Here is a 21,843-nt window from a genome sequence, read left to right as displayed (position 1 = left end):
TCCAGAGCAAGCGGTGGACTGGTGCTTGAAGCTGTCAATCAGTGCGTATAGGCGGAACCACCGGTCGCGAGGCGCCCTCCAACGCCTGTCTTCCAGAGCAAGCGGTGGACTGGTGCTTGAAGCTGTCAATCAGTGCGTATAGGCGGAACCACCGGTCGCGAGGCGCCCTCCAACGCCTGTCTTCCGGAGCAAGCGGCGGACTGGGGCTTGAAGCTGTCAATTAGAGCGTGTGGGCGGAACCGTAGTGCCTGGTCTCCTAGCAACGGCGGGTTGCTGGTGGGCACCCCAGCAATGGCCGGAATGGAGCCATTACCCGCCGCGTTTTACGGGAAGATGGACCAGAGAAACCCTGTCGTGTGTGCGCTGGATCATGAGCTGAAGGACTTCACGAATGACGTGCAGAAAGCGGCGTCGGCCGACTCCTACACGCGAGGGTAAAGCGTCAGGGAGCACAAGCCGCTGGTGTCGCTGAACGCAGTGGTGGCTCCGGGTTTGGATTTTGTGTTGTTTTAAGGGAGGCCAGCATTGTCCTGGGGAAGGGGTTGTGTGCAGCGGTGCCCCTGATCGAAGTGATCCCGCAGGGGGGCCGGCGGCCAGCGGCTCGCTCCCAGAGATGAAGCATCGATCACGTTTTTCCAAGTGAGGGTTGGAGGGGTGTCTATCGGTGGTGGCGTTGCCATGGGGCTTTTCCCATATCTTTTTTCATTAACACATCCCAGCAAGCACTTCCCTAACAAGGCACATTATCATGAAAAGCAGGAGACGGGAGAGACTCAGTGGAGAGAAAAGGTCAGTCAACATTTGGAGTCTAGACCCTTTATTCGAGACTTTTCAGTTAGTGAACCATTGAGTGTGGCCCTTTGCAACATTGGCTTGTGGATAACACCTTGTTTTGGAATACCAGTAAGTTTTGGGAATACCAGAATCATCTCTCCTGAGCCGCTGATATTTATTGGATCCCTTTAAATTCAAGTAACAGGCCTTTTTTTTGCCCACGAGTCTGTGCTGCCCAACTAACCTACACTTCTGGTATGTTTCGAATGGTGGGAGAAAACTGGAGTCTCCGGGGAAAACATGGGGAGACCATGCAAAGATCTTACAGACAGTGTGGGATTTGAACCTGGTCCCGACCACTGGTGCGTAAAGGTGTTGTGCAAACCACGACACCAACCGTGCTGGCCTATCCCTGGGAATACCTGTTTGGGATGAACCTCAACAAATGGCTCTGCTTCTCTTTGTGGAGCTTCCTGGCAAATTAATATTCTCTAAAAAAGATAGATAACAGCGTGAGTTCCAATGCAACGATGATGTGGTCAGTCACTGTGTGACCAATGTTCCAACTATTCATGAAATGTAAAATGAGAAGTGCCTGTCTCACCACTGACCTATCAAAGTCTTTGGTAAATATTTGGAAATCTGTGGGACTTTTAAATGCAGGGGTTTGAATTATATTTTTGAGTGGTCCTCTGGCTGAATGACTTGAGATGAAATGTTTTTTTGATAAACTGTTGTACGAGGAAAAATTTAAGGAATGCTCTCAGGCAAAATAGCGAGAGCCCTTGTTTGAAGTACAAGAGACCCAAACTCTCAACATTATGACGGTATTTGCACGGGCCACAACTAAAAGTAGCTCTGAATTGTTACAATGGTGTAGCACAGAGCAGAGGTCCAATAACTCAGGTTCAATCCTGAATTGTGATGCTCCCTCAGTGCAGTTTTCCCTTTGACCACATAGTTTTCTTTCATATGCTAAAGATGTTCTGGTTGGAACAATAATTGGCTACTGTGAATTAATGTAAGTGTAGGTGGTACAAACAAAGATGAGAAATCAGACTGCTCAAACTACAGGGGAATCATGCTGCTCTCCATTGCAGGCAAAATCTTCGCTAGGATTCTCCTAAATAGAATAATACCTCGTGTCGCCGAGAATGTTCTCCCAGAATCACAGTGCAGCTTTCGCGCAAACAGAGGAACTACTGAGATGGTCTTTGCCCTCAGACAGCTCCAAGAACAGTGCAGAGAACAAAACAAAGGACTCTACATCACATTTGTTGACCTCACCAAAGCCTTCGACACCGTGAGCAGGAAAGGGCTTTGGCAAATACTAGAGCGCCTCGGATGCCCCCCAAAATTCCTCAACATGGTTATCCAACTGCACGAAAACCAACAAGGTCGGGTCAGATACAGCAATGAGCTCTCTGAACCCTTCTCCATTAACAATGGTGTGAAGCAAGGCTGCGTTCTCGCACCAACCCTCTTTTCAATCTTCTTCAGCATGATGCTGAACCAAGCCATGAAAGACCTCAACAATGAAGACCCTGTTTACATCCGGTACCGCACGGATGGCAGTCTCTTCAATCTGAGGCGCCTGCAAGCTCACACCAAGACATGAGCAACTTGTCCGTGAACTACTCTTTGCAGACGATGCCGCTTTAGTTGCTCATTTAGAGCCAGCTCTTCAGCGCTTGACATCCTGCTTTGCGGAAACTGCCAAAATGTTTGGCCTGGAAGTCATCCTGAAGAAGACTGAGATCCTCCATCAGTCAGCTCCCCATCATGACTACCAGCCCCCCACATCTCCATCGGGCACACAAAACTCAAAATGGTCAACCAGTTTACCTATCTCGGCTGCACCATTTCATCAGATGCAAGGATTGACAACGAGATAGACAACAGACTCGCCAAGGCAAATAGTGCCTTTGGAAGACTACACAAAAGAGTCTGGAAAAACAACCAACTGAAAAACCTCACAAAGATAAGCGTATACAGAGCCGTTGTCATACCCACACTCCTGTTCGGCTCCAAATCATGGGTCCTCTACCGGCATCACCTACGGCTCCTAGAATGCTTCCACCAGCGTTGTCTCCGCTCCATCCTCAACATTCATTGGAGTGACTTCATCCCTAACATCGAAGTACTCGAGATGGCAGAGGCCAACAGCATCGAATCCACGCTGTTGAAGATCCAACTGCGCTGGGTAGGTCACGTCTCCAGAATGGAGGACCATCGCCTTCCCAAGATCGTGTTATTTGGTGAGCTCTCCACTGGCCATCGTGTCAGAGGTGCACCAAAGAAGAGGTACAAGGACTGCCTAAAGAAATCTCTTGGTGCCTGCCACATTGACCACCGCCAGTGGGCTGATATCGCCTCAAACCGTGCATCTTGGCACCTCACAGTTTGGCGGGCAGCAACCTCCTTTGAAGAAGACCGCAGAGCCCACCTCACTGACAAAAGACAAAGGAGGAAAAGCCCAACACCCAACCCCAACCAACAAATTTTCCCCTGCAACCGTGTCTACCTGTCCGGCATCGGACTTGTCAGCCACAAACGAGCCTGCAGCTGACGTGGACATTTACCGCTCCATAAATCTTCGACCGCGAAGCCAAGCCAAAGAAGAGGTGGTGTTATGAGAATTGCTAGAGTTAATGGCATGTGAAAAAGAATAAATTAGAGGGGAATATGAGAGAATGGAATTTTGGATATTTTTACAGCAGGTGATATAAATTTCATGGGCTATACAGCTTCAATTTACATCCGATGGAAATAAGAGAATGAAAGCTCCGTGCCAAACGACCGAGACAACCAAAACCAAAAACCAAAGAAGCAACAGCTCAGCCAGGAACATTGAGTGGAAACCCAATGAGGAGCGATTCAGGAGGGGGCCTTGTAACTGTCTGAACCTAGCAGAGCTGGGGGGTGGGGGGGTCAGCCCAAGATATAACCAACATCCTGAACAAGATGGAAACTTTATGCGCTAGTTTCACAAGTATAGAATAGAGACATATCAGAAAATGTAAAAAAAAAAATGAAAGAAGTCATGGAAGACATTGGAACAAATGACCTGTTCAAACGTTGAGCTGGAGAAAGCAAAAGACTGGCTAAAGGCACTGGAAGAAAAAGCAAAAACATGAGACACAGAAAAAAGGATTGATGGATAAGATTAATTATATGGAAAATTTCAGCAGACGTAACTGAGAGAAGGAATAGAGGGAAAAGGTGCAGTGAGTTTTTTTGAAACCTGGATCGCACAAATGCTGGATCGCACAAATGCTGGATCACACAAGTTAAATGCGAAGATGCAAACTGAAAGGGCTCATTGGACCCTCGGACCCAGAAGAAATGGCGAACAGTGACCATGACCAGTCCTGGTAAGTTACCGAGAGAGATGCGAACTTGGGAGCAACATACAAATATTCAACAAAATAACAATGGCCCGTGCGAAAGTAATGTTTTTACAGGGTTTGGTCAAACAAAGAAAGGTATTTGATGAGGTAAAGAGAAAACTGTTATCTAAAATCATTGTGATCAATGATTTACCCAGCAATGCTGAGGGTGGATGTCTCAGAAGGTAATCAATGAATTTTCAAGAATAAAGAAATGGAAGAATTTTTAAGAAAGTTATGAAAAGATTAAAGTCACCACCTGAAAAGACTGAAAAGACCATTTCTAAAAGGGACTCTGAAAGACATATCCTTATTTATATTTGCAGTATTGAACCATTTTGTTTTCTCTGTTAAAAGAAAAAAACATTGTGGTTTATATGGAGAGCTCTGAAAAGATAGAAAGGTGGTAAGGAAAGTAGCAAGGTGGCAACTGAGGAATCACGTGATGGAGTAGTGGCCAGTAGGGGAATTCCAGCCCTCTCCAGAAAAGTTAAAAAAAGGTAGAGAAAAAACAAAGTCACTAACACAGAAACCATAACAAATTGAAAGTGTGGAGAAAATGGCAGCAAAGAAAGAAAAACCAAAAACAACGGGAAGAAAAGAAGAAGGAAGGATGTCGGAAGAGGAAGGTGAAGGCCTTACCGGTATGAGGAAGCCCGCTCCCTGAGGTCAGTGTAAACCCCGAACTCAGGACTACAAAGATGGCTCACGGAGTCAAACAAAAGTGCGCAACTGCGCATACATGAATCCTCGTGCATGCGCGATGCACAAGACAAAAACAACACTGACGGGAGGGGGGACCAGCTGAGGAGTAAATCTCCACAGTCGAAACAGACAAGTATAACACGACAGCAAGACTCTCAACAGGAAAACATAGAAAATAACAGGAACAAGAAGGAAGAGAATAAAAATAGGAAATCAAAGAAACAACAGATGACCAACCCAGAGGAAGAAGACCAACACCAAGACACTTTTAATAAAAATATGAAGAACAAGAATACCCAACAAAATAAAATAAACAACCCAACAAGAAAATCGGAAGAGACAGAGGTAAAGGACACAAATCCTGGAGTGGACTCAGAAGAAGAGGAGGGAGAAGACAGAGAAATGGAAGATGAAGGGAAGGGCAAGTACATGGATATATTTTTTTAAAGAATATATGGAAACATTAAAAGAATGGCAGACACAAGAATTCAGTGAAATAAAAAGAAGAATAAAAAGTACAGAAGAAAAAGTGAATAGATTAGAGATGATCATGACAGAAATAGGAAAAAGAGTAGACAAGGTGGAAGAACGAGAAACAGCCATAGAAATGGAAGTAGATGACTTTAAAAAGAAATTAGAAGTATCCAATAAAAAAGTTAAGAAACACAGGAGCTGTTAGCTCAGAAGATAGATATAATGGAAAATTATAATAGAAGAAACAATATAAAGATAGTGGGCCATAAGGAAGATGAAGAAGGCAAAAATATGAAAGAATTTATAAAAGAATGGATCCCCAGGGTCCTAGGAAGGCCAGAATTACAAGAAGAAATGGAAATAGAAAGGGCAGATGGAACATTAGCCCCTAAACCACAACCACAACAAAAACCAAGATCCATTTTAGTAAAATTCCTAAGATATACAACAAGAGAAAATATATTGGAGAAGGCAATGAAAAAAAATAAGAGAAGACAAAAAAACCACTGGAATACAAGGGTCAAAAATTTTTTTCTATCCAGATTTCAGTTTTAAACTCCTGAAGCAAAAACGACCCTATGGAAAAAAGGTTATAAATTTATGTTAAAATACCCAGCGGTACTTAAAATAGTTATCCCAGGACAGCAAACCAAACTATTCTCGGATCCGGAAAAAGCACGAAAATTTGCAGAACAACTACAAACAGACAGAGAGATGAAGAGATGTAACAAGAACAAAAAATGACAGCAAACTTTATATATATATATATATATAGATATATATATATATAGATATATATCTATATATATATATATAGATATATCTATATATATATATATATATATATATATATATATCTATATATATATATATATATATATATCTATATATAAACATAAAAAATAGAGTATAAGTAAGAACTAAGAAGGGAAAGAAAGGAAGTAAGGAGGGAATTAAGAGAGTGACCTTTGTTATATATGAAGATTAAAATCTTTTCTGGCGGGGGCTGGTTGGGGAAGAATAACTGTCACTGCGAAATCAGTTGACGCTTGCGAGCGGATTTGCAAATCCAAATGGAGAGGGGAGATGTGGTTGCCCGACAAGGGACAAAAGGCAACTCAGAAAGGGGAGGGACTATTGGGGTTAAAGGAATTTTAGATATGAGAATAGTGGAAATATTTTATGTTTTAGAAATGTTGTCTTATAATGTGTTCAAAAAAAGAAAGCAGAAATGGATAAGAAGGGAAGCTGGTGATGAGGAAACGGAAAGGAAAGATAAACAAAGTCTGAAATGACTATGTTGAACTATATGACTTTAAATATTAATGGAATACATAACCAAATCAAACGGAAGAAACTGTTAAATTTACTGAAAAAAGAAAAAAATTGATATAGCATTCATACAAGAAACACATCTAACTGAAGTGGAACACAAGAAATTAAAGAGAGATTGGATAGGACATGTAACAGCATCATCATATAATTCAAAAGCCAGAGGAGTAGCTATATTAATCAATAAAAATGTACCAATCAAAATAGAAGAGGAAATAATAGATCCAGCAGGGAGATATGTAATGATAAAATGTCAGAAAAATTCAGGATTTTGGAATTTACTCAATGTATACTCACCTAATGAAGAAGATCAAAAATTTATGCAAGATATCTTTTGAAGATAGCAGATACGCAAGGGAACATACTAATAGGAGGGGATTTTAACCTTAATTTGGATTCAAATATGGATAAAACTGGAAAAAAAAACCTAACAGAAAGAACAAAGTAACCAAATTTATAATTAAATTGATGCAAGAAATGCAACTTTTGGATATATGGAGGAAACAACACCCAAAGGAAAAGGAATATTCATATTATTCGGGTAGACACAAAACATACTCAAGGATAGTTTTGTCAGGGGTAGATCATGCTTGACAAACCTGATTGAGTTTTTCGAGGGGGGGTTACAAAAAAGGTTGATGAAGGGAAAGCTGTGGATGTTGTCTATTTAGACTTTAGTAAAGCTTTTGACAAAGTTCCCCACAGGAGGTTAGGAAAAAAGATAGAAGCATTAGGTATAAATGAGGAGGTAGTGAAATGGATTCAGCAATGGTTGGATGGGAGGTGTCAGAGAGTAGTGGTAGAAAATTGTTTGTCCAATTGGAGGCCAGTAACTAGTGGAGTTCCTCAGGGATCGGTCCTCGGTCCACTATTGTTTGTTATATATATTAACGATCTGGAAGTAGGGGTGGAGAATTTGCGGATGATACAAAGGTTGGTGGTGTTGTGGACAGTGAGGAAGATTACCGTAGATTAAAAGGTGATTTAGGAAGGCTGGAGGTGTGGGCTGAGAAATGGCTGATGGAATTTAATACAGATAAGTGTGAGGTGTTACATTTTGGAAAGGCAAATCTAAGTAGGTCATATGCATTAAATGGTAGGCTATTGAGATGTGCAGAGCAACAAAGGGATTTAGGAGTTGTGGTAAATAGTACCCTCAAGGCTGATACTCAGGTATATGTTGTGGTGAAGAAGGCATTTGGAATGTTGGCCTTCATAAATCGGAGTATTGAATTCAAGAGTAGGGAGGTTATGATGAAATTGTACAAGGCATTGGTGAGGCCAAATTTGGAGTACTGTGTACAGTTTTGGTCACCAAATTATAGCAAAGATATAAACAAAATAGAAAGAGTGCAGAGAAGGTTCACGAGAATGTTGACAGGATTTCAAGGGTTGAGTTACAGGGAAAGGTTGTGCAGACTGGGGCTTTTTTCTCTGGAGCGTAGAAGATTGAGGGGGGACTTGATAGAGGTGTTTAAGATTTTAAAAGGGACAGACAGAGTAAACGTAGATAGGCTTTTTCAATTAAAAGTGGGGGAGATTCAAACTAGAGGGCATGGTTTAAGATTGAAGGGGGAAAATTATAAGGGGAACATGAGGGGAAATTTCTTTATGCAAAGGGTGGTGGGGATGTGGAATGAGTTTCCGACAGACGTGGTCGAGGTGGGATCATTGGTTACATTTAAGGAAAGACTAGATAGTTACATGGATAAGAGAGGACTGGAGGGGTATGGACCGGGTGCTGGTCAGTGGGACTAGGAGGGTGGGGATTTGTTACGGCATGGACTAGTAGAGCCGAACTGGCCTGTTCTGTGCTGTAAGTGGTTAAATGATAGACCTATTCCTGTTATCAGCCCACATTCAAGGGAGAGTTAGGAAAACGGAATATAAAGCTAGACTATTATCGGACCACTCACCCCTGTTATTGGCAATAGAGCTAGAGGACATCCCACCAAGAATGTATAGATGGAGATTAAACTCCATGCTACTTAAAAGACAGGATTTTAGAGAATTAATTGAATGACAAATTAAAATGTACTTTGAAATATTTACGGAATCAGTGAAAGATAAGTTTATACTATGAGACGCAATGAAAGCGTTCATCGGAGGGTAAATAATAAGTTATGTAACTAAGATGAAGAAGGACTACAATCGGGAAGCAGAACAGTTGGAAAGGGAAATAACAAATACAGAAAAAGAATTAGCAATAAAGGAAGATACAACTAAAAGAAGAGAATTGGCAGACAAAAAAATAAAATATGAAACACTACAAACATATAAGGTGGAGAAGAACATAATGAAGACAAAACAGAAATATGAGCTAGGAGAAAAAACGCACAAAATTCTAGCATGGCACCTTAAGACAGAACAAACTAAAAGAATGGTATTGGCATTAAGGAAAAAGGACAAACAAATTATATATAATCTAACAGAGATCAATGAAAACTTCAGGAAATTCTATGAACAACTATATCAAACTGAAAACGAAGGGAAAGAAGACAAAATAGATGAATTTCTAACTAAAATTGAACTACCGAAATTACAAACAGAGGAGCAAAATAAATTAATAAAACCATTTGAAATAGAAGAATTATAGGAGATATTAAAAAAAACTACCGAACAATAAAACACCAGGAGAGGATGGACTCCCAATAGAATTCTATAAAACATTTAAAGACTTATTAATTCCTCCCCTCCTAGAAATAATCAACCAGATTGATAAAACACAAAACATACCAGATTCATGCAAAACAGCAATAATGACAGTAATACCAAAGACAGGGAAAGATCCATTAGCACCAGCATCATATAGACCAATATCTCTACTTAACACAGATTATAAGATAATAGCTAAACTATTAGCAAACAGATTGGCCGACTATGTACCAAAAATAGTAAATCTAGACCAAACTGGATTTATTAAAAAACGACGAACAACGGACAATATCTGTAAATTTATTAACTTAATTCATGCAGTAGAAGGAAATAAAATTCCAACAGTAGCGGTTGCTTTAGATGCAGAGAAGGGCTTTGAGAGAGTAGAATGGAATTATTTATTCAAAGTACTACAAAAATTCAGCCTACCAGAGAAATACATTAATTGGATTAAAGCATTATATAAGGGACCATTGGCGAAAGTGTCAGTAAATGGATATATATCAAAACAATTTAACTTAAGCAGATCAACAAGGCAGGGATGTCCACTATCTCCCTCACTGTTCGCATTAGCTATAGAACCACTAGCAGAACTGATAAGAACAGAAAATAAAATAAGAGGGATAGAAATAAAAGAGAAGGAATATAAAATCAGTATATTTGCAGATGACGTTATAATATACTTAATAGAACCAGAAATATCAATAAAAGAATTACATAGGAAATTGAAGGAATATGGAGAAGTATCGGGGTACAAGATCAATGCAAATAAAAGTGAAGCAATGCCAATGAATAATACAGATTTCACAAAGTTTAAGAAAGAATCTCCATTTAGATGTCAAACACAAGCAATGCGATACCTAGGTATACAACTAAATAAAAATCTCGGCCATCTATATAAACTAAATTATCATCCATTAATGAAAAAATTACAAGACGACTTAGAGCATTGGAAAGACTTACTTAGGAAGGATAAACTGTATTAAAATGAACATCTTCCCAAGGATACAATACCTATTTCAGTCATTACCAATTCACCTAACAGAGAAATTCTTCAAGGAGCTAAAGAAAATAATAAGCTAATTCTTATGGAAAGGGGGGAAACCGAGGATAGCACTAGATAAATTAACAGAATGGTACAAACAAGGAGGCTTACAACTACCAAACTTTAAGAATTATTATAGAGCCACACAATTAAGATTTTTATCAAACAAGGGAAAAACCAGATTGGACCAGATTAGAACTAGATAAAATGGGGGATAAGATACCTGAACATATACTATATAAATGGGATGAAAAATTGGTGCAACGTAGGAATTCACCGGTATTGCATCATTTGCTCAACATTTCGAAGAAGATTCACGTAGAAAGGAAGAAAACAAATTACCAACTACCAAAACTAATATTGATGCAAAATCAACTAATCCCTTTCACAATAGATAACCTTTCCTTCAGAGAATGGGAGAGAAAAGGGATCAAAAGAATAGAAAATTGTTTTTTGGGAAATAAATTATTATCCTTTGAACAAATGAAGGATAAATATAATATAACTCATGATACATTGTTTGCATACCACCAACTGAAAACCTACTTGAAGGACAAATTGGGAAACAGTCTGAGGTTACCAGGAGGAAGCAATTTTGAATATGTGATTACAGACACAATGATAATTAAAAAATTTATAATAAACATGTACATCAAACTTTAAGAAAAGGAGAACGAGGAAACAAACGGTAAACCTAAACAAAAATGGGAACAAGATCTAAACATAAAGAATGAAACATGGGAAAAGCTATGCTCCAGAACTATGAGAAATACAATAAACACGAGGTTACGCATGATACAATATAACTGGATACACAGGCGAGACATCACACCTCAAAAGTTAAATAAATGGGACCCAACAGTATCAGACAGATGTTTTCGCTGTAAAAAGGAAACGGGAACAACAATTCATGCAATTTGGATATGTGAGAAAGTGAAAAAATTTTGGGAAGATCTAAACCAGATATTAAATAAAATTACAAAAAGCAATATACCAAAAAACTCAGAGATCTTCCTCCTAAGTAATATAAGAAATAAAGAATTTGGACTCGATTTGGATGGAGCACAAAAAAGATTTGTTATGATAGCCCTAGCTGTAGCAAAAAAATGTATTATGTCAACCTGGAAATTAGAAGACAACTTGAGAATACAACAATGGTACATAGAAATGAATAAATGTATTCCATTAGAAAAATAACATATAATTTAAGAAATAACATCACAATATTCGAACAAATATGGGAGCCATATATGAAATACAATAGAGAAATCCTACCATGGACTTCCACCACCTTAAATGACAGAAGGTGAAGACAACGAAAAGAACTGACTCAGTAAAATTTCTTGTTTAATTTTATTAAGTGACAACATTGTTTAACGGGTTTAATGTATCTTATAGATTGAACTTCAAATAAATGGGAAAGGGGTGAGGGAGGGAGGGAAGGGAGGGGGAAAAAGGGGGAGAAAATGACACTATATACTCAAGAGAAAAAATGTCTGTCTGTATCTTGGTCAATGTTGTTTATAGTGTGAAAAATAAAAAAAATTAAAAAAAAGGTGGCAACTCTGATTTTTTTTGGGGGGGACGATGGCACTGGGAGAGGAGGGGCTTTGTTAGATGGAGCTAAAGGGAGAGTTTTTTTCCTTCTTCGGAAGAATTCGTGGGCTTTTCTCACAGGCTTCCAGGTACTAATGTCAACATCACTATCAGAGCTAGGGATGTGTGTGTTTCTTGAAGGGGAAATATACGTGTTGGAAATGTCTCTTAAAAGGGAAATGTTATAACAGTGTTTTAAAAATTAGAAAGATTTTATGATCTTTTGAAAAATGGTATGGATAAAATATTAATGTTTACTGGTCTTAATATTAATGGGATAAACGGGACAGTGGGTCTTGGTATACCTATAGAAATTAAAAGTGGATATAATATTTCTGCAGGAAACAGATCTTACCAAATTGGAACATGATAAATTAAAAGGAGGATGGGTGGGACAAATAATATTGTCTTCCTTTAGTTCAAAAGCAAGAGGGGAGGGGTTCTAATTAATAAAATTAATAAAAATACACCAATGAATATGGTACATTGTAAAATTTAGAGAGAAGCATCAACATTTATGAATATTTATGTTCCAAATTATGACAATGAAACCTTTATGAAGGATATCTTCTTAAAAACAGCAGAGGGAAGACCAAATATATTGGATGAAGGAGATTTTAATTTTGCTTGCACTCAATACTAGATAAATCGGCAAGAACAATAGCGAGGGGAAAAGCAGCAACAACCACAATTTCATGTATCTGAATCTTATTGATGTATGGAAGCAATTAAATCCCACAGAGGGAGAGACTGCTCTTTTTATTCAAGGGTGCATGACCCACATACAAGGATTATTTAATATAATACACAAGGCAAAATCTGAATGAAGTCCAAGCATTACAATTTCCCTAAATGCGGAAAAAATATTCAACTATTTGAGGTGCCCTTTATTTAAAATACTGGAAAAATTTGGTATAGGCAGAACATTGATAAATTGGATAAAACCTTTATACCATAAACCACAAGCTAATATAATAACAAATAATCAGATGTCAGTGGTGTTCCCCTTGTGTAGATCAATCAGACAGGGATGCCACCTGTCCCTAGCACCTTTTATTTTAGTGATTGAACCACTGGTGGAGATGATAAGAAGGGATCCGGATATAAAGGGCTTCAAAATCAGGCAAGAAGAACACAAAATCAGTCTATTTGCTGATGATATGCTATTGTATCTATCAGACCCAGCTAAATTTTTTGGAAAAATTACAAGAAACACTGGAAAAATATGGAAGAATATCAGACTACAAAATAAATATGGATAAAAATGAGATAATGCCATTAATATATTTTGAAAATGAAAGGTACCAAAAAGGGAGTAAATTTAAATGGAAGACAGATGGAATAAAATATCTTAGAATAGCAACAGACAATAATTTGCAAAATCTGTACCAACTAAATTATGTTCCTCTTCTTGACAAGATAAAAGGAGACCGACAGAAAGGAAAGTCTTACCGATTACTTTAGCAGGAAGGGTTAACTGTGTCAAAATGAAAGTGATGCCAAGATTGCAATACCTTTCTGAACCACTGTCTATTCCGCTACCTAAAAACCTTTTTTTAGATACTAAACAAGCAGATTAGACAATTCCTATGGAATAATAAGGATATTTCATCTATAGGATATTCCATACAGATCACTACTTAATTGTCTTTTGGTTAAAGGTCTTTAGCTGCAGAAACTTTCTACAAGGGATAGATGCCTAATGGAATATTCTCTGATAAAAATGTAAGGCATCTTTGTATTTCTGTGATGCCTGATAGAGCTATTTTGGAAAATAACTGTAGTATTATTTTGTAAATGGAACAAATTGCAGCCATTGAGCACAGATTTCCCCAATTTTCTCAGTTATTTCCCAGTAACCTGTGCTCTTTTCCATTGGATTCTCTAACCATTCACCTACAGGTAGCTGTTTTTGGGACATAGACCCTTCATCCCACAATGTTGTGCTGACCTATATATATCTGCCCCAAAATGACCTAAACCTTCCCTACCTCATCACCCTCTATTTTTCTTTCATCCATGTGTCTGTACGAGAGTCTCTTAAATGCCCCTATTGTTCCAGGCACCATCACCACCACTGGCAATGTATTCGAGACACCCACAACTCCCTGTGTATAATAAAAGATACTTACCCCTGTTGTCTCCCCTAAACTTCCTTCTCCTTCACTTTGTACAAATGTCCTCTGGTGTTTGCTACTCCTGCCCTGGGAAAAAGGTGCTGACTGTAATCTCATAATCTTGTAGACCCCTATTAAGTCGCCTCTCATCCTTCTATGCTCCAAAGAGAAAAGCCGTAGCTCTGCTAACCATATAATCTGCCTTCAAATTTGACCTTCCAAAATGCATAACCTCACACTTACTTTGAGCATTGTCTGCCACTTTTCTGCCTATCTATGTCCTATTGTAACCTACGACAACCATCAACACCATCCACAATCACCAACAACCTTCATATCATCTGTAAACTTACTGACCCATCCCTCTACTTCATTGTCCAGGTCGTTTATAAAAAATCTCAGAACATGGGTCCCATAACAGATCTCTGGTGATCTCAACTAGTCACTGATCTCCAGAATACCATTCATAACTACTCTTTGCTTTCTTTAGGATTGAGATAGATCAGCTGGTTGAGTTTCATTAGTAAACATAAGGAATCGATTGTGGACTTAAGGATGGGGAAATAAAAAGAATACAAACCGGTCCTCATCAAGGGGTCAGCAGTGGAGAGGGTAAAGAACTTCCTGGGTATAATATTTCTGAAGTTCTATCCTGGGACCATCATGTTGACCCCAAAACCCAGCAGCAATAGAAATTCACCAAGACAAATATCTATTTAAACAAAAGTTGCTTTAAATTTCTTTAAACATAAAACAGGATCAAACTTTAACTTGTTACTTTTAATTTAACCTAACTCAACTCCCTACTAATTCTAAGCGCATGTGTATGTAATGTATATATGTTCAGGAAAGTTCTTTGATTCACAGTCCAATCTCACTTCTCACTCCTCCAAGTTCACTGGTTGCAGGCAATTCTTATACTGTGCAAAGATTTTAACATTTATGAATTTTCATCAGGCTATGATGCTTAAAGGTAAATGGTTTCCGCTCAGGAAGGTTCTTGTTGGATTCAGAGAGAGATATTTGTTGCTTGTTGGACACACACAAACTGATTGCCTCTGATCAGCCACTTTAGTGTCTTGACGAAGAAACTTGGCCCATCATGGATTTTCCAAATGATGACCTCTTCTTCCAGGTCACCACAGAGTTCCTCTTGTTTCCCTTATTTCAGGAGTAACACTCTAGCCAGCTATTTCCTCTTGTAAGGATTACAAGGGTTTTTCAACAGGCTGAACTCAGAACTCATCTTCAAAATAGGGTTTTAACAAGCCTGCCAGCTTGCAGCCTCCAAAAGCTACTGCAGAACTCTCTCTCTCTCAAAAAGAAATCCTGTTGGTATTTTTTCTCTCTCTGCTTGTAAAAGCCAGAACATCTTCCAGGGCTCCAAACCCAATCTTTGAAAGATCTTATCAGCCTCTGTGCAGGCACTGTACATTTGCACCTGCTTTTTAAAATTCCTTCCAAAGTAGTGTGGCGGCTCACCGCTTGGCAGGTGAACCGGCCCTGCTTGTAAGCCACGCGGTGGGCCAGCCAGCCAAAATACCGCCGTCGGGGGTTTTCCCTTCCTCCCAGCACGGGGCTCAGAAGCCCACGCTGGGGGAACCACGTGACGCCTGGATGACGTCAGCACCCTCCAGTGCGGTTCTCAGTCAGATCCAGGCTGGGAGTATAAGTGCAGCCCAGCAGCCTGCAATAAACTAGTCTGCTCACTGAGCTCAACCCATCTGGTTGTGTGTTATTGCAGGAGCAGTGGAGCTGCCACTACAGTAGTTTGGAGCAAATTTCTAGTATTTTAAATAAGATGTGTTTTGTAAGTATCTGTTTATGAAGTGACCTACACTATATCCCCCACAATCTATCTCTTTTAAAGACATATTAATATACAATATAAAATATAATATACCCTGTAACAATGCAGTCATAAAGAAAGCCCAGCACCGGCTAAGTTTTGTGATGAATTTGAAGAAATTTGGTAGATTTCCATAGGTGTACTGTGGAGAGCATTCTAACTTGTTGCATCACTGTGGTATGGAGGTGTCAATGCACAGGAATGGAAAAGGATGCAGTGTTGTGAACTTGACTAGCGCCATCATGTGCATTAGTTTTCCCTCCATTAATTACATTTTTAAGAGGCTGTATCTCAAGAAAGCAGCCTTTATCATCAAGAACCATCAGTAAGGAGTTACCAGAGTCTGAAGATGTACACTCAACAACACAAAAGCAGCATCTTCCCCTCCACCATTAAATTTGAAATTTTTTTGACATATGGCACCATAAGAGCCCAATTTGGCCCTTGAGTCTATGCTGCCCAATTTATACCCTATTAACCTGCACGTTTTTGAAGGTAGGAATCCGGAGTTCCTGGAGAAAAGCCACACAGGCACAGGGAGAACATACAAACTCCTGACAGACAATGCAGGATTTGAACCCCAGTCTGGTCCTGATTGCTGGCACTATAAAGATGTGCTAACCGCTAAGCCAACCGTGCCACCCTTCTGATTTTCAGATTTCTGAATGGACAATGAACCAATAGAAAATACCTCACTTTTTGCTGTAATTATTTATTTTTAAATATTGTATTTATGGAACCATAATTTATTGCAATTTGGCATCTGTAATGCACAATACAGCTGGTGCAAAATAACAAATTTCATGTCAATAAACCTGATTCTGATTCTGATCCTCCTAGTGTTTATTCTGAATTGACATTTGCCCAAAATCAGTGTTCGATCATGATTAAATCTGAAAAAGAAGAATCCCATAGCTATTTCAGGATCCTTTAGTAAAATGCATGTAAGGCCTGATGAAGCATTCTTTACCCACAGTAGAGTCCTCAGGTTTCATAAGGATCACAAAGTGACTGCAGATCATCATGGTTCTGTTGGAAGTGCTTTTTCTTTGTCCATCCCAGTTTTAAATGTGACTCCTATTTTCCCTATTCTCTCAACCTATGTTCCCTCATTTCTTTTCCCACCCTAATGACCCATATTGACCAACGTCAGTCATCCACTTCCTCCCCTGAGTCCAATTCCCTGTCACACCTCTGTGTAATCCCGATTCCCTTTTGTGGTATTTCACCCATCTTCATGCACTGATAAACTGCTTTGCCATTTCTTATTTCTGTTCACTTCATAGTTTTTTTTGACATACAACATGCCCTTCTGACCCATGTGCCCATTCTGCCCAATTGGTCTACAACCCTCATACATTTTTGAAGGGTGGGGCACCCGGAGGAAACCTACGTAGACCTGGGGAGAATGTAAAAACTCCTTACAGCCTGTGCCGAGTTTTGGCACCGTGTCAGGGATGCTATGCTAACCTGTCCCCTTTTTGAAATATGATCTTTTTAATTCGAGGCACTGACTCCCTATTTCTTAACCATAATTGTGTACCAATTATTTGTATCATATAATTATAGGGTTGTCCTGCACAGAGCTGGGTCTTTTCAGCCCACCTTGTTCATGCCCACTTAATGCTTATCCAAGGTAAAACCCTTATCCATATGTTCTTGTCCAAATGTCCACCATTTACCCCTCAAAGGCAATTAGATATCGATTAAGCCATCATTTATTAAGGGTGTTGCCCAGATCCCATAAATGAATGCAAATAAACCTTGCTTGACCTGCCTTTGCATTTTCTATTTTAATGACCTCTTGCTCTTGATTTTTACTTCACCAGAAAATGCTAGTTAATGACAACACCTTGTGCGCAACTTTCCAGGAGTCAACTGATATTTGAAATGAGGGCTTTCATGAAATATTTAAATTTTGTTCCAATAAATATTAGCATATTGTTTGTCCTTAAATTGGATATTATCCCTGCTCACCAAAATATTGTTCTGCTTCAATTCATCAGAGCCAATGATTTATTTTGCATCTGGAACAAATATGAAAAATTGTTACCAGTTCGTTATTTTGAAGAAAAATTGCTGATGATTGGAGATTTTCTTGTTCAGCTCAAGGTAAAACCTGCCTGAACTCTATAAGCTAAAAGTAAGATGATTGTATTATTTGTAACAAATGTGAAATAAATATCTGCCGATTTCAGACAGATGTGTGCTTCCTCTCTGGTTAATAATCCAAATGTAATCATTTCAAAACCATTTGAGAAAAGAAACTTCTCATATCAGCCTCAAACAGATGATCCCTTATTTTGAAACTGCTTTTAATTCCAGAGAATTCCACTAGGCAAAATAACCTCTCAGTATCCACCCAGTCATTACTCTCAGAATCGAATGTTTCAAGAAATATCATATTTTGTTCTTCTGTTCTCGACTGCTCAAACTCACTTCATGCACCGATCAACCTTCTCTGCACAGTTCCCAATGCAAGATGTCCTCCTTTAAATGTGGAGACAAAAAATGTTTCCACTCTCAACGTGGTTTCACCAATGATACAGAGGTTGCAACAAAATATTCTATTATACTCCATATGCTTGCAATAAAGACCAAAAATCTATTTGTCTTTCTCATTATTTGTTTTATATGGATACTGTCATTTTTCTGCTTCATGTCTTAGTTTATCCAGGTCTCTCTGTACTGCAACATTTTGTAGTCTTGCTCCATTGAGATAATTTTTGTCTGATCTGTGCTGTTATATTCCAATGAATGTTGGCATTAATTTCCAGCTGTACAAGTTGGCCTCATGGCAATGTTATGGACGATATCTGCAACAATTTGGTTCCTTCAGGATGGAAGACATCACAGATACAAATAAGTTTAAAACCACGTTCTTTGTAAATGGATTTGAAGTGGATAATTCGAGATATACGGTATGTTCATAAATGTCTTTCCATGCCAAAAATTTAAAATGATATATTTGTTATCACTGAATGCCTGAGACATTTTTTGATGACTTCATGATCTATTTATCCTGTTTCATTTTCTTTCTCTCTATTTACAATAGATTCACAATAAGGTGGATATAAAACAGAGGAGATAACAGAAATCTGAAATAAAACCAGAAGTAGTTGGAAACACTGAGCAAGTCAAGTGGAAAGAGAGGCAGTGTTAATATTTTGGGTTAGAAATGGGAAAGAGGAAAAACATGCATGTTTTCAAAAACATTAAATGTTGGGGAGGATAGGGTGGAACAATGATAGGGTGTGACTAGGTAAGTTAATGTGGCAAACAGTTGAAACACTTGCCCTTCTTAAATGTAATACATAAGGTCATTAAAAAAACTCAGAGTTGACCATCTGCCCTATCAAGCCTGCTCCACTGTTTAAAGAGATCAGGCCATAAGACTTTTCCTCATAATTCTTATTTCCCCATGATGCTAAAACATATCTAATTCTCTTAAATATATTTAATGAGGCAGCCCCTATTATTCCTTGAGTAGAAAATTCCATGATTCACTACTCTGGAAAAAGCAGTACAGAAGCAAACCCTTCAGCCAATCTAGTCTGCCTAATCCGGTACATAGCCCTCCCATTATGTACCAGTCCAAATTCTTCTTAAATGTTAAAATTGAGCCCGCATTCATGACTTCAGCTGGCAGCTCCTGCTCTCCTCCCACTCTCTGCATAAAGTAGTTCCCCCTAAACCTTTTTTCCTTTCACTCTTAACCCATGTCGTCTGGTTTGTATCTTACCTACCCTCGGTGGAAAAGCCTATCTACATTTACTCTGTCTAGCCCCTTCATAATTTTAAATATCTGTCAAGTCTCCCCTTATTCTTCTATGCTCCAGGGAATAAAGTCGTAACCTGTTTAACCTTTCCTTGTAACTCAGTTCCTGAAGTCAGGGCAACATCATATTAAATCTTCTCTGCACTCTTTCTATCTTATTGATATCTTTTCTGTAGTTTGGTGACTCTGCACACAATACTCCAAATGGCCTCACCAATGTCTTGTACTTTTCCACAACATCCCAACTCCTATGCTCAATTCTGTAGTGACTGTGTTGCAGTGTGAAATGAAGAACAAGAAAAGATCTGATGTAGTTCAGTAAAAGTTGTTTACTCAAACAGACACCTGCAGCTTTTGAAAACCCCGCAGATTCCAAATGACGTCATCACACTGTCATCCTGACGTCTCTCGGAACCTCCCAGGCCAGTTCGATTAAGCCTCCGGTGAGCTGCTAAATGGCTCCTCCACCCCCTAGAACTGGCAATGGGAAGCTAAACTTGTGATGCCATTATTGTCCACCGCTCTTGGGCGGTTGTTTGCACTTTTGCATCGGGGGTTGTGGCAAGGGCCGATCAAGGTTGAGATGAGCGGGCTTCAGTTGGTCAATCATAAATGTCTCTGGATGCCGCTCCCAATGTCCAGTACACATTGTACTATTGTTTTGTAGCACTCTGAAGGATGGCCCGTGTGCACCTGTATGCACAAACAAAAACTCAGTCCTGGAGTTCCTTTGAGATGAAGGGTGTTGTTGTTCCATGCTTTGACATGGGAACTGGGGCCAATTTTCCAAGCTGCTCCCGCAGTGTGCCAAGACTTCAGTTGGTGGCACCTCCTGTCTGTGTGCTGTGAGCATGAACTCCCCAGGTACAATAAGCGAGGCTCCTTAAACCAACTTGATTGGTGAGGAGTTGAGATCCTCCTCCAAGGAGGATCTGGAGCAGCTCATCCACCCAATCAGGTCCCTTCATATATGGAACTGCTCCACCAGGCCATTCGACTGTCATGTGGTGGACCTGCATTCCCAGCAATCGCGATATCCTAGAGTGCGGAGGTAAACTGTGGGCCTCTGTCAAAGGTGACGTGTGTGGGTAGGCTGAACCGAGATACCCAGACAGAAATAAAAGCTCTGGTGCATGAATCGGTCGTTGAGTCCATCATAGGAACTGCCTCCAGCCACATAGTGAATCCATCGATAACTGTTAACAAATACCTAGACCCTCGTGACATCGGAAGTAGGCTGACAGTGTTGAATCTGCGCTGCGGTGGCTGAAAGGGCTGAATCAGCAACTTCACATGCCTTTGCACTTTTGCAGATTGGCCGTCCATGTACATCTTTGCCCAGTTTTTGAGTCCATGCCATACAAACAGGCAGACCATCGTTTGAATGGAGGGGTGGGACAGTCCGAGAATGGCATCGAAAATGCAACATCTCCACGCATTATGGATGATATGGCGAGGTTCACCTGTGGAAACATCACACAGGAGAGTGGTACCTTACAGCCCTAAGGCTACATCCTTGAGTTGCAGGCTCATGACAGCAGTTCTGTAAGCCAGGAGTTCGTCATCCTGGCTCTGAGCTTTGGTGAGTGCCATGTAGTCTACACCCAGAGAGAGGGTACATACTGCTTGAACAAAGAAGCAGGACAGGGGAATCAACCACCGCATTACTCTTACTGGAGATATCCTGCTTGAAAACCTGGATACGTAAGATAGGTGGCAATGCTAGTTGGCTGATCAGGGATCTGATGCCTTCATGAAGACGCACATTAGCGGTTTGTGGTCTGACCGCTAGGTAAAGAGCCAGCAGTTCCCTGTCAAATATGTTGTATTTCGTTTCTGGAGAGTGTAGGTCCCTACTAAAAAGCACTAGTGGCTTCTATTGTCCATTGGTGTACTGTTCTAAATCCCTGCCTATTGCTGTGTCAGATACATCTATCATCAAGGCGGTTGGTGCATCTATTTGTGGATGGACCAGCAATGTTGTCTTCGCTAGGGTGTCTTTGGTCTGCTGGAATGCTACCATCGTCTCCTTTATCCATTCGACTTCTTTGGCACCGCTGGACATGAGGTCGAAGAGGGGTTTCATAATATGAGCTGTAGAGGGTAGAAAGTGGGAACAGAAATTGACC

At 39.7% G+C, this 21,843-nt stretch overlaps 1 protein-coding gene across 1 annotated transcript in view; it reads left to right on the top strand.

The window, feature by feature from the left end:
* Positions 1-251: 251 nt before the first annotated feature.
* cfap54 (cilia and flagella associated protein 54) overlaps positions 252-21,843 on the top strand; it is a 1,315,566-nt gene continuing 1,293,974 nt past the window's right edge. Inside the window, exons 1-3 of the mRNA XM_069909968.1 lie at positions 252-434; positions 17,943-18,048; positions 18,714-18,857. Of these exons, the coding sequence (XP_069766069.1) occupies positions 292-434; positions 17,943-18,048; positions 18,714-18,857 (393 nt within the window). The 5' untranslated portion in view covers positions 252-291. The remainder of the gene's footprint in view (positions 435-17,942; positions 18,049-18,713; positions 18,858-21,843) is intronic.

This window comes from Narcine bancroftii, chromosome 13, assembly GCF_036971445.1.
Source record: "Narcine bancroftii isolate sNarBan1 chromosome 13, sNarBan1.hap1, whole genome shotgun sequence".
Taxonomy (NCBI): Eukaryota; Metazoa; Chordata; class Chondrichthyes; order Torpediniformes; family Narcinidae; genus Narcine; species Narcine bancroftii.
The sequence above is the reverse complement of the archived record's forward strand: the minus strand, read 5'-3'. Positions and strand labels throughout refer to the sequence as shown.